Here is a 13823-nt window from a genome sequence, read left to right on the forward strand (position 1 = left end):
ACAAAGACAAACAAACAAAAAACCTGAAAAAGATACTTACAATACAAACTAATTCAAATTAATAAACATATCATCATATACCAGGGTCAAATTGGTTTCATTTCAGGATAGCAAGGATGATTCAATATACACAAGTTAATAAATGTGATACAGTGTGTAAAGAGACTCATGGGTAGAAATCACAAGATCATCTCAATGATGCAGAAAAGGCCTTTGATGAAGCCCAGCATCTTCTAGCGACAAGGCCCAGAAGAAATTAGGGACAGGAAGAATATACCTCAACATAACAACGACTAGACTCTAGGCCCAGAGGTAATGCTGTATTAAATGTTGAAAAACCAAAAACATTCCTTCTAAAGTCAGGGACAGACAAGGGTGACCGCTCCCTCGGCTCCTATTCAGTTCAGAGTTTGGTTCTCTCCAGAGCAACAAGGCTAAAGAATGAAACAGAAGCAATCAAAATAAGAAGGGAAGCACAAATCACATTATCCCTTATCTAAAGACTACATCAGAACGTTCTAGTATTTCAGCCACATAGCAGGAAAGCAATCTCATCCTCAACAGCCTCAAAGAAAAACAGAAATACACTTAACCAAGAACATGACTATATCTACAATGAAAAACTTTAGCATCAAAGAAAGAAATTAAAAATAGAATCCATGCTCACAGATTTGCAGGATTAATATTGTGAAAATGGCTATATTACTAAAAATAATCTATAGATTCAACACAATTCTTATCAAAATTCTGTCATTACAGAAATAGAAAAACAATCCTCAAATTCATATGGAAGCACTAACGTCTCTGTATGGCCCAAACAATCCTGAGAATAACAGCAACCCTGGAGCTACCACAGTATCCAAGCACAAAAGTCTCTGTATGGCCCAAACAATCCCGAGAATAACAGCAATGCTGGAGGTACCACAGTATCCAACTACGAATTATACTCAGAGCCATAGGAGAAAGAAGGGAAGGAAGGGAGGGAGGGAAGGAGGGAGGGAGAGAGGGAGGGAGGGAAAGGACGGACGAAAACAAGAAGCAAACAAACCTACCCCAGCACAAACACAGAAATAGATGGGATCAACAAAATAGAATAGAGGACCCAGAAATGAAAACACAGCTACAGTCACCTTATTTTTGACAGGCGATTAAATCATGCATTGAAGGAGAGACAGCCCCTTCAGCAGACGGTGTGGGGGAAACCGGAGATGCACGTGCGGAAGACAATAACTAGAGCTACTGCTCCCTGCACAAAGCTCAACAGGGATCAAAAGCTTTGAGGCAAGATGTGAGGAGTTGAAACTGCTGGAGGAGAGTCTAGGAAAACTGCTTCCTGACACAGGCAAAGCCTTTCTGAAAGGGCTCCAGCAGCAGGGAAGTAAGAGCAAATCTGATAAACGATGTTTCATCAGATTAAAGTGAAGAAAACAGTTGCCAGATGAAGATGCAGCCTGCAGAACAGGGGTGAACCTTGCCAGTCATCCAAGAGGGACATTAATACAGAGACTATCTATAGAACTCAAAAAATAAACACAAAACACCAAATCATCCGGTCAATAAAAGGAAAATGAACTGGACAGAGAATTCTTTTGACAAGCGACTATTTAAGGTCTTGTCAGTCTGATGTAGCCAGTTACCTTCTTCCCCTGGCATTAAAACTGATGAAGCATCCTATATTTAATAACTTTCAAATGCACCTTATTTTGTTTTATTTTATTTCATTTATTTTTTGAGCAGAGTCTTACTATGTAGCTCAGACTGGCTACACAGAGGCAGCAAGCGTCCCTGTTGCCTCCTGGTGCTGGGATTACAGGCATGCGCCATCATTTCTTAAAAGAGGGTGTCTCCCAGTCCCTGGCCCTCATTACAGACAAGTCCCAAGGCTCTTACTCCTGCAGGCCACCCCTCTGATGTACTCACCTTCCTGTTGAAGCGGTCGATGGTGACATGATGGGCCGAATGAGTCACATTCAGTATCACCAGACAGAATGGGGGCCAGTTCAGGTGTCCCTGCAGAAAGCCCAGGCTCATCAGCCCAGAGCCCTGCCCAGAGTTCCTCTCCAACTGTGTGGGTTGAGGAAATGTGGGCAGACTTGCAGGCCTGGGTAGATGGTACTCAGAATCCTACCTGACCTCATGCAAGCCCAGTTGAGGGAAATGGGGGAAGAAGAGAAGAGGAAGGGAATGAGGAAGGAAGGGATGGAAGAAGAGAAGAAAGAAGGGAGGGAAGAAGGAAGGGAGGGAGGGAGAGAGAAAGGGAGAGAAAAAGGAAGGGAGGGAGAGAGAAAGGAAGGAAAGGAGGATGGAAGGGAGGGAGGGAGGAAGAAAAAATGGAAGGGACAGAAGAAGGGAAAGAGGGAGGAAGGGAAGGAAAAAGAGAGGAAGGTACGGTGTTTCCTCTATCCACGTGGCTCAGGGGGGTTATTTTAGCACCAAGGCCATGCAGCTGGCACCTAGGACCCCAGGTCACCACCATCATTAGGATGGGTTCCTCGCCGCTCCCAACTTAGTGTCAACCCTAAGGCAGCTAGAGAACTAGGAAAGGAGCAGACTCCAGGAAGGGCCGAGAGGTGGCACACTCTACTCCGCTAGTCTCAGTCCCCTGGCCTGCTAAGAGATCTGCTTCCACTCCAGGAACCTCCTGGGAGGCAGAAAGAAAAGGAAGGATGTTGCCATGGCCTCCCCTAGACCTACCCTGCCTTGGGGTGTTCACTGAACTCCAGCTTACTACCAGTCTCCCCTCTGCCTAGTTCAGTTCTCAGGTCCTGGCAGGGAGAAAAGCAAGGGGCATTTACCAGGTTGGCACTCTTACAATCCAGGACATGTACGGAGATTATTTCCTCTGGGCTCTGACTGAGGACATAGATGGCCTCCTTGAACAGGGCCACATGGCTGCCATCGAAGGTTACAAAGCTCAGGTCTGGGAAGATGGAGCATCGGCCTGGAAGCAGGGGCAGGGAAGGACAAGCTGATGGCTTCAAGGCCACCTAGGAAGATGGGCAGGTGAGTCAGAGATTCTGGGGATTGTTGAGTCCCTAGGATCAGGTGTCTCACAGAGTTCAGAGGTGACAAGGGTAGGAGTTGCAATGAGATGGGATTTCCTACAGAACAAAGATTATGGAGGAGGCATGCTGGAGTTGGGAAAGAGGCAGACAGAGGCTCGGGCAGGCCTCATAACTCACAGGCACATTCCCAGAGTGGGCAGCAGCGGTCTCCACCCACCCGCACAGCGAGGCCTAGCACGCCACAGTGAGGGCGTGCAGCACCCTGAGGACAGTGCTGGGACTGGTTCACACGTATTAGCTGGCCTTCTAGGCAAATGTGCCGGACGCAGTCTTGTTCGGCGATGGGCTGTGGCACAGAGCACAGTGTCAGCATGAGTGCCCCTCAGAGCTCTGGTATTTCCTACCTCAGCCCCTTTGGCACAAGTCAGATTCCAGCAGGGCAGGTGACCTCGAGGTAAGGACTAGGGAATCAATGCCCTGGTATGGCAGGTTCCAACAATCACCTTGAAACAAGAGAGCCACTTGGGAAGAGAGTCTCAGGGAGGGGATGGATCAGGGTGGCTGTAGGTGTGTCTGTCAGTGAGGGGTTGTCTGGATGCTGGTCTGTGGGCGTGTCCGGATAGGGTTGGACGGTGGGCATGTCTGTGGTAGGTTGTTTGGATCGGGTTGGACTGTAGTCCTATCTGTAGTGGGTTGTCTGGTTCGGGTTGGACTGTAATCCTGTCTGTGGTGGGTTGTCTGGATTGGGTTGGACTGTAGTCCTATCTGTAGTGGGTTGCCTGGATCCGGTTGGACCGTGGGCATGTCTGTAGTGGGCTGTCTGGATCGGGTTGGACTGTAGGCATGTCTGTGGTGGGCTGTCTGGATCGGGTTGGACCCCAGGGTGTCTGATAGGTTGTCTGGATTGGGTTGGACCGTGGGCGTGTCTGTCAGTGAGGGGCTGTCTGGATCAGGGTAGACTGTGGACATGCCTGTGGTAGATTGTCTTAATTGATGTGGGAAGGCCCAGTTTGACCGTGGGCAGCACTATTCCTTAGTTTTGAGACCTGGACTGAGCAAGTGTAAAGAAAGCTAGCTGAGTAGCAAGCGTGCATGCATCTATTCTTTCTCACGGTCCAGATCACATTCTTACCACACGCTGCAAAAACACACCAACTCGTCCAATCTGGCCCTGGACCCAAACAGGCAGGGTGGGGCCCTGCTGTGGTTTCAGGGGACCAAGGAGACCTGAATTTTTGAAGTACCAGGAGCTTAAGATAGGGATTAAGTAGGGTCAGGGACACCACCATCTTGCAGCAGAGGGTGAATGGACAACAAGCAGAGCCTATGACCATATGGTGGTGTCCATCTTAGTGGCAGGGAGAAGGCCAGGTCTTGGGGAAGGAGTCACAAACACTGCCAAGGCACTCACCACACAGGTGGCAGAAATGTTCACTTCGACCTCCACCGATCCCTCTGCTATGCTCTGGGCTGGAGCTGAGCGTCCTGACTGCTCTGTGGTAGCCTGGCGCCCTAGATCCTCTTGGGGCTGGAGCCCTGCTGGGGTCCCGTGGGCTTCTGCCAGCTGAGGCAGCAGAATCAGTGAGCCCTCCCGGGAGACCGTCCTGGCTGATACCCGGCTTAGGGAGTAGGATGTGGGCATCAGAGGCACTGTACCAGCCTGGGGGCCCTCCGTCTCCATCACCAAGGAAGTAACAGTATGGCCCATTATGGCTGTGAGTTCTGTGAACCCACCCTGGGCAGAGGCAGAGATGAAGGTGGGTGGAGACACTCTCTTAGACAGCATGACTGCTTTAGGGGTGGTGCTCTTCCGTGGGGCAACAGACACTGTGGAGGGCACCCCAGGAGTCACAGCTGAGGCTCCAGAGCTTGCCAATGTGGCTCCCAGAATTAAGTCTGAAGCCACACCTGTTGTCTGGGGTACCATGGGGCTAGGTACATGTGCCTGGTCCTCCACAGCGGACATGAGAGGCACTGTCAGACTGAGTGTGTGAGCAGGTGCTGTCGCCGTCGTGGTCACGGCCAGAGTGGTGCCCTGATGCTGAGGTGGAGGGGTGGTGATAGAACCTTTGGGGCCTGGTGTGGCCTCTGGGACAGATGTGCCCACTTTAGCCAAGGGCAGGCTGGTGTCGAGCGGCAGGCCAGAGAGAAGCTGATGTCCCTGAGTTGACGCTAGAGAAAGTACGGCTGTGGTCCCCAGCCTATGAGCATCTGGGAATGGGCTGCCAGTAGCCAGGGTCCCCAGTGACAGAGCTGGGGGCCTGGAAGCTGTGGTGGTGTGTTGGGCTGGATGAGGCAGGTCAACGGGGCCTGAGCTTGGGTGCGGAGACACTGGCAGCCCTATGGGCTGGCTGTGCCCAGGTTCTTTCTGCTCTGTAGCTGGCACCACCTCCAAGCCCTTAGTGACAAGAGGACTGACAGGAGCCATTTGTGTTGTGCTCACCACAGTCAGGGGGTGGCTGGGTGAAGTGCTCCGGGCCTGGACAGATGGGGACATCCCTGTCTTATCTGTGACCTTAGTTACTGTAGTTGTCAGGCGGGATTCCAGGGATGTGGGAGGCCTGGAAGTTGCTCCAGGGGAAGTCATAGGTCTGGAAGAGGGGCTTGGGAGTCGGGAGGGCTGCAGGGGTGTAGTCCTAACAGGAAAGGAGTCATGACTCGCGGCTGTCACAGCTTTGGTCATGAGTGGGAAGCGAGGGACAGGGGGTGACTGGGAGGAGACCGTGGTGTTGGGAGTCCCTGCAAAGGTCACAGTCACTTTGGTTGTCTCTGTTACAGCTGATACAATGCCAGATGTGAATGTCTGCAGAGAACTGAGCGGGGAGGACGAGGACCCTGGGAGGTGAGAAGAGGCTAGGAGGCTGGCAGCTAGGGCCTCTGTGTGGTGGGCAGGAACGTTAGATGTTGTAAGCCCCAGTGGGGGCTGCGACATGTGGTGGACAGAACCTAGAGGCTGCACTGGCCCTTCAGTAGCACCCATTGGTGGGTTTGGGGCTGACGTCAGTGGAGCTACTGGGACAAGGGCAGGCCCGTGGGTGGGGACTCTGGAAGGCTTCTGGGGGAGCTGCTGCTTGTCACTGGGGGTGGGTAGCGCTTGTCCAGGTGCCAGGGTCTCATTGCCAAGCCCCTCCGAAGGACCCTGCAGGGCTGGCTCCACACCTGGAGCAGACAAAAGAAGAGGCTCATCATGAGGGTGATGGCCCCAGCCACTCTCATGGGCGGGGCTGGGATACGGGGCTAGAACCCCAGCCATCCTCATGGGCAGGGCTGGGGTACGGGGCTAGAGGACTGGAACCCTAAGCCATCGGGCAAGCATGGCTTCTGATACCAGACAGCCACGGCCTCTGTCCACAGAAGCCAGCAAGGCTGGACTCTGTCTGCTTAAGCCTGGCTATCCTGTACATTCAGCATAAGACCCCCAAGCAAGACCTCCACCCCTCGCTTTTCCTTCCTCTGAAACAGGGACCAGACAAAACCTTGCCAGCTCTGAACCCTTTCCTCTCAGAGCCTTGCCCTGACTCTGCTGCCAAAGGATCTGGGACCCTGAGCAGAATTCCCCAGAGACACCCTGGAGACTTGGAGTCAAGAGGAGAAAGGAGAACACCAGGCTGCTTACAGTCTTCCAAATAGACACATCTCTGTGTGACTTCATCCAGGACCTTAGGAGTGGGGCACACAGGGACACAGCCTTCCACCCTAAGGAAAGAGCAGGGAGCTGGCTAGTGATGGAACACAGCGCTGCTGGCCTCCCTCTTATCCCTTTATGGCGTGTGTGTGTACGCGTGTGTGTGTGTGCGTGTGTGCGTGCATGTGTGTGTGTGTGTGCCTATCATGCACACTCTCCTGTGTGCTCTACAGAGACCTAGTCACACATGCGTACAATAGCACCATGTCCATACTCTCACTTCCTGACCGTGTGTGTGTGTGTGTGTGTGACCTAGTCACACATGCGTACAATCGCACCATGTCCTGAGCAGCAGCGAATCACACCTGCACAGTGTGTGGCTATGTGCCCACCTGTCATATTCTCAGGCTCCCCACATACGCCCATTCTCACACCGCTCACGGGCTCTTTCCAAGGCTATAGAAAGCTAAGCTATATACATATTGTATACACACACATGCTTCTGTGTAGATAGCCACAAATATCAGCCTTACACACCCCATGACATTGTCACTCACACTTGACTGCATATAGTCAGCTCACACAGGTGTGTGAGTATAGCTGTGTACAGCCCATACATACTTAATACATAAAAACACAAGGTTCGGCTATACCCACATCATGCACCCGTATACAATGTGAGTATATGACATTTATATATGGCACACACATACTGTTGTGATTTGAATGTGAACCCCCGCCCCCATAGATTCATGGTTGCGCCTCCCCACAACAATGGCTGATCCCTTCTTAAACTGTGGTCCCAAATCAACCCTTCATCACTAAGCTATTCTTGCCAGGTATTTGGTCATGGCAGTGAGAAAAATAATTACGACATACATAAAAGTACATTTCCCCAACACACACATTCCTATGCTCAACTTAGTACACACTCCTATACACACCCTCACACGCATGTCTACACATAGGCTCAGTGTGCTGAGATTGTTTCCTAGGCACTGACTCCTGCCCACTGCCCCTGGCCTCACCTGGGCACATCCTGGCAGCTGGCTGCCCGTGGGTCCCGGCATGTTTGGAAGCAGGGACTGGCACAGGCGTCATAGTGCCACTCGCAGATGGGGTAGGCAGCCCCTAAGGGCTTGGCATCTAGAAAGACAGTGAGAGACCGAACACCAGAGCCCGGCGTTTCCCCAGCTCAGCCCATGCCTTCCCTGCCTGAAGTGAGGACAGGTGACCACAGGCAGAGAAAGACTCAGAAGCCAGGCAGAGGAGGTGGCATTCATGATGCTGAGGGCCTGCTGACATCTCAGCTGGTGTCCCCATGGGTGTACTTTAAACTTCTGGGGCCAGCGCGTGTTCTAATACAGGAAACTGGAACCAGGCGTCACGTGAGCCCCCACTAGGCTCCCTTCCTCACATCCACACAGGCCATGCAATTTTACACAATTGGCCTGTAGCAGGAGGTGAGACCCAGGAAGTTGGCTGGGTCTCAGTCCACTCCGCCACCGTTTGATCATCTGCCAATATGGACATTAGACCACCTCCCATTCCAGGGGTAGCCCTAGGGGGCATCCCCCCTTTCCAAAAGGATGAGGATTCTGTTCCTTGGGGACATGTGGAAAAGAAAAGGGGATCACGCAGGAAAAGCAGCTGAGTGAGGCAGAAACCCCAGACTTAAGAACAACGGTGGGGCAGACACTTACCCAGAAGGCGGAACAGTGCACCACCACGAAATGCCTCTGTATGCTCGTATGGCCTCAGAGCCAGCTCAAGGCCTGATGAGTGGAGGAAGGAGCCAGGCTTTGCCAGGGACTCCAGAGCCACCAGGCCAGCCTGCCATGTCCCCCGGTGCAGGGAGAAGGAGGCCTGCTGGTGAAAGGCTTCATCTCCACGCCACTTCACCATCCTTACAGACCCATTGGCTAGGGTGTGCAGGAAGAAGTTGGGTCTGTCGGCTGCTTCCAGGGACACAGCGTCAGGGTCTGCAGAGCCACGGGAGTTAGGTCAGTGTACAGACAGAGCCAGATGTGGGGATGCAGCACACGAGCACGTGGCCAGTGGTTGGGGACCACAGCTTTCTGGGGATGAGTTGGACCCTATTCTCCTGTCACTGCTTCTTTGACCTTCCTCCCTGTCCACTGACCACCCTCTGGTCACTCATCTCTCGGGATAAAGGTGGGAGGTTACAGAAGCCCACAACTGCTCCCTCCTGTCCTGCCTCTCCTCTCTGTGTTGACTGAAGTTTCTGTGCTGCCTGGTTCCTGCACTCATTAAGTCCCAAAGAAATCACACAGGGGTCTACATTAATTATAAACTGATTTGCCTCGTATCTCAGGCTTCTTCTTAACTCATAACTTATATTAGCCCATAATTCTTGTCTGTGTTAGCCACATGGCTTGGTACCTTTTTCAGCAAGGCAGCCACATCTGGCTTGCTCTGTGTCTGCTTCCTCTGTGTCTGTGTGATGACTGCAGACTGAAACTTCCCTTTTCCCAGAATTCTCATTGCCTCACCTCTACTTCCTGCCTGGTTGTCACCTCGCCTATACTTCCTGTCTGGCTACTGGCCAATCAGCGTTTATTTAAATACAAGTGACAGGGTACAGACCATTGTCCCGCAGCACCTTTCCGCGGGAAAACCAGGCCTGTCTCATTGCCTGCAATGCCGGGTACCACACAGATAGGAGCAGTCCTCTGCAGGCGACAGTCCACTGAGGTGGAGACCACTGGGTCTGTGATTCAGCAGGCTTAGTTTCCTCACAATGTCCAACACTCTTCATTTCTTCCTGCCACCATGAATTTCCCATCCCTCAAGACCCTAAGCTAGCTCCCCCATTGCTGACCCCACAGCGAACTCTGAAGCACTAAGCTAGCTCCGCCATTGCAGACTCCAACCCTAAGCTAGTTCCCCCATTGCAGACCCCACAGTGAACTCTAAAGCACTAAGCTAGCTCCGCCATTGCAGACTCCAACCCTAAGCTAGTTCCCCCATTGCAGACCCCACAGTGAACTCTAAAGCACTAAGCTAGCTCCGCCATTGCAGACTCCAACCCTAAGCTAGTTCCCCCATTGCAGACCCCACAGTGAACTCTAAAGCACTAAGCTAGCTCCGCCATTGCAGACTCCAACCCTAAGGTAGTTCCCCCATTGCAGACCCCACAGCGAACTCTGAAGCACTAAGCTAGCTCCGCCATTGCAGACCCCACAGCGAACTCTGAAGCACTAGGCTAGCTCCGCCATTGCAGACTCCCACCCTAAGCTAGCTCCGCCATTGCAGACCCCACAGCGAACTCTGAAGCACTAAGCTAGCTCCGCCATTGCAGACCCCACAGTGAACTCTGAAGCACTAAGCTAGCTCCACCATTGCAGACCCTACAGTGAACTCTGAAGCACTAAGCTAGCTCCGCCATTGCAGACTCCCACCCTAAGCTAGCTCCGCCATTGCAGACCCCACAGCGAACTCTGAAGCACTAAGCTAGTTCCCCCATTGCAGACCCCACAGTGAACTCTGAAGCACTAAGCTAGCTCCGCCATTGCAGACCCCACAGCGAACTCTGAAGCACTAGGCTAGCTCCGCCATTGCAGACTCCCACCCTAAGCTAGCTCCGCCATTGCAGACCCCACAGCGAACTCCGAAGCACTAAGCTAGCTCCGCCATTGCAGACCCCACAGTGAACTCTGAAGCACTAAGCTAGCTCCGCCATTGCAGACTCCCACCCTAAGCTAGCTCCGCCATTGCAGACCCACAATGAACTCTGAAGCACTATCCTAGCTATAACGTGCCATGGGGCTGGAGCGCCTGCTGGGCAGGCACTGAGTCTCTCAATGTTTCTGGTTCCTGTGCTTGCCCTGTGCTCAAGGCTCAGTGAGAGGGAGACAAGAAGAATGGAGGAGAGAGGGAGGGAGGGGAGGGAAGGGGAGAAAGGAAAGAGTGGGAGGCCGGAGAAATGATGAGAGAAGAACACAAATGAAAAAGAGTTGTTGCCTCTGGGATTCTCTGAAGCAAGAGCAGGGGACAAAGTTCTGTGTGGGTCCTGTCCTAGGCGGTGTGGGCTCACAGAAGTCAAGAAACTAGTCTGAACTAAAAGCAGACCATGGGGCTGGAGCCCTGTGGGTGGCTTCAGGCTTCAGCATCCCCTCCTCCCCCATTTTCCAGGATAACCTTTCCTGAAAGGGCTGGACTGGAGCCAGAGGGTGGGCCTTACCATGGGCCTTGGCCTTGTATAGAGCAGCTGTCAGCAGGAAGCTTGAAATGTCTCCTGGCGCCAGATCCTCTGCCCTCACAAGGGCTATGTCACTGTCTACTGCCTTCATGGCCACAAGAGCGCCGCCAGTCGCCACACTGGACAGCTGGTAGGGACCCTTTCCTAGCGCTGGAGAGAAGAGCCCCTGTCACAAGCCCCAGCACCCAACCCACCTGTCCCACCCATCAGAAGTTCAGAAGAGGCAAGGGGTTAGAAAGGGACTCTTGGTGACCACAGGAACTTTAGTAGGTATGATGGGTCAGGAACCCCAGGCTAGCAGCCCCTGAAAAAGAGGGACCCTCCCTCTGTGATTAGGCCATTGCATAGGGAACCCATGGCAGTTACCCCGTAAGCATGAGCCATTATCATGAGAGACGTTGCTCCATCAGGGACCCCCACCGAGTCCTGAGGGATGACAGCCAGGACCCTAGAGCTCAGTTTGTGTCTGTTCTTTTCATGCACATGTCCCATTTGGGCTTGGGAGGGCACTCAGTGGAGGGGACACGGATGCCACAGACAATTGCGACAACTTTAAAAATGATCTTCTTGCCTCTGGTATGTCCCATAGCGTCTGGGTCACTTTCCTGGCCACTCTCCCAGTGGCTCACCTCATCCCTAGGATAGACTCTCAAGCACACAGCTTTAATTCAGGGCTCTTCCAAACTGGGCCTGTGCTTTGTCCCCCACCCCTCAAGGGCTCCCATCACACTGAGCCTCCTTCCTGCTTTATTGAAAGAGCCACATGGCTGTCCTAGTTCACCGCCACCATGCTGTCCCTTCTCTCAGAGAAATTCTCTTCCTTTTGTGCCTTGAAGACACCTACTCAGTCCCTGGAGACCAGCTCAAATGTCACCTCCTTAGGAAAGTTCTCCCCGCAGCCTCTCCTGCCACACTCTCCTACGTGCTCTACCAGCTCTGTGGTGTGGCTCTGCATCGGGGTTCCCATCTGTGTCCTTCAGTAGAAAGCGGACAGCCTAGTGTGCTGGGAAGTGGTCAGCAACCAGTGCTCAAGAAGCAGACAAAAGAAGTGTGCCGCATGGACTGGTTTCTACGGTGTGAACACGCAGAGCAGGGGCCAGTTTCAACAAATGTGGGTGCAGAGCACACACGTGGTGCTGGGATGTTCCCTTGCACCTCTGTAAAGGTCCTCTTTCCCAGCACCCCATGAGGCCTGGACCACAGAAAATGCTGGGAGATAAAGCTAAGCAAGGAATTGGGTGAGTGGGTGAGTGGGTGGGTGGGTGGAGACGCTAGAAGCAGCTTGTCCTTTGCCAGTTATTGACACCCAAAATGCTGCAGAGGGGGAGAACTGCTCAGAACTGCTGCTTAAATGTCTTGCCTGATGTCACAGGGACCTTTCTGCCCCAGGGAATGCAGTTCTCCGGAGTCATTCCTTCGGGCCATCAGCTGCCCTTGGACCAACCACTAGGCAGGAGCATCTCTCTGAGCTGCCATGTTAGGCAGGGCCATCTCTCTCAGCTGCCATGTTGCAGCCTGACCCATCTAACCCTTGTCACGGATCCCGAGTCTTATCTATCATTTTCTTTCCCTAGGCCATGGCTGTGAGGTCTTAAACCTGGGACAAATGGCTAACTGGGATGCCTATTGCTACATCAAAGCTGATGCTGGCTGCCAAGTTCTCCCAGCATCCTTCAGTTCCTACCTGTTATAGCAGCAGTTCTCAACTTGTTTGTTGTGACCCCCTGGGGGTCACCCTTCACAGGGGTCACGTAAGTCTATCTACATATCAGATGTTTACATTACAATTCATAATAGCAAAATTACAGTTATGAAGTGGCAACAAAAATGATTTTATGGTTGAGGTCACTACAACATGAGGAACTGTATTTTTCTTTTTCTTTGTTTTTTTGAGTCAGGGTTTCTCTGTAGCTTTGTAGCCTATCCTAGAACTAGCTCTTATAGACCAGGCTGGCCTTGAACTCACAGAGATCTGCCTGTCTCTGCCTCCCGAGTGCTGGGATTAAAGGCGTGCGCCACCACCACCCAGCTGAGAAACTGTATTACAGGGTCGCACTGATAGGAACGTTGAGAACCGCTGTTACAGGGTCCTGCTGGCTGGCATACCCTATCCCCTACCCTAAACTTCTCCAGCCCAGAGGCTGGGCTCCCCCGGCCCCGTGCTGCTCTTTCCTATGTATCTCCAGCCATTTGGGGTATGCTGGTGCTTTTTTTATCCTTTCACTTTCTGGCCTCTGCCTCCTGAGCTCTTGGCTCCTGGTTCTCCTCTTCTCCCTCCTCCCTCTCCTCACATGGCCTGGCTCAGGGTCTTGTTCACTCTGGACTCTCCCAGATGTCTCTGCCTCTAACTCGCTTTTCCCTATGTCTACAATAAATAAGCCTTCTCCACAGTACTTTTTTATTCCATTTAATAGCCTGGCTGGGAAGATGCTTCTCAAACCCAAATCAGCATCGAAATGTGCCCGAAGTCTGTGCCCATACCTACATGGGCCAACTCCTACAAGGTATGGCTGGGAGGAGACCAGGGGCTCGGGTGTCAAATGGGCACTGAAGGCCCAAGCGGATGAAGCTGGATGCTGAGAACTATTCTGACAGCCATCTCGCCACAGCCCATTCAGCCTCTGATCAAACAGATCAAATGGTTCTAATAGTGGACACTAATCTCCCCTGGTCCCTAGCAATGACTTGTATTTTCATCTTCATTAATAATCTAGATGCGGGTACATATTTGGATTTGAAGATCCCATCTAGGTTTCCAGCAAGCTTCCTCAGGGAAAGCAGTCTGCACTTGGTTTTGACAAGTCAGGTCTTTAGAGAACCCTGGTGACACTCGATGGGCTTACTGGGATCAATTAGAAACACTATGGGGTGGGCACACTGATACCAGTGGCCTTCTGCTACCTGGTGAAACTGCCCTGAATGATGAAAGGCCTGATGAGGCTCTGTCCTGGGCCTCACACGGAGCTGCAGG

The 13823-nt window shown here is 52.4% G+C and overlaps 1 protein-coding gene across 1 annotated transcript in view; it reads right to left on the reverse strand.

Annotated features, from left to right (window-relative positions):
• Otog (otogelin) overlaps positions 1 to 13823 on the reverse strand; it is a 70451-nt gene that overhangs the window by 16281 nt on the left and 40347 nt on the right. The window contains exons 32-39 of the mRNA XM_041634325.1: positions 10835 to 11002; positions 8334 to 8612; positions 7659 to 7776; positions 6622 to 6701; positions 4417 to 6164; positions 3183 to 3351; positions 2796 to 2941; positions 1921 to 2010 (exon numbers count right to left, since the gene is read on the reverse strand). Coding sequence (XP_041490259.1) covers positions 1921 to 2010; positions 2796 to 2941; positions 3183 to 3351; positions 4417 to 6164; positions 6622 to 6701; positions 7659 to 7776; positions 8334 to 8612; positions 10835 to 11002 — 2798 coding nt within the window. The remainder of the gene's footprint in view (positions 1 to 1920; positions 2011 to 2795; positions 2942 to 3182; positions 3352 to 4416; positions 6165 to 6621; positions 6702 to 7658; positions 7777 to 8333; positions 8613 to 10834; positions 11003 to 13823) is intronic.

The sequence above is a fragment of the Microtus oregoni genome, unplaced genomic scaffold, assembly GCF_018167655.1.
Source record: "Microtus oregoni isolate MIOR12 unplaced genomic scaffold, Mior012 000000F_ref0000247, whole genome shotgun sequence".
NCBI lineage: Eukaryota > Metazoa > Chordata > Mammalia > Rodentia > Cricetidae > Microtus > Microtus oregoni.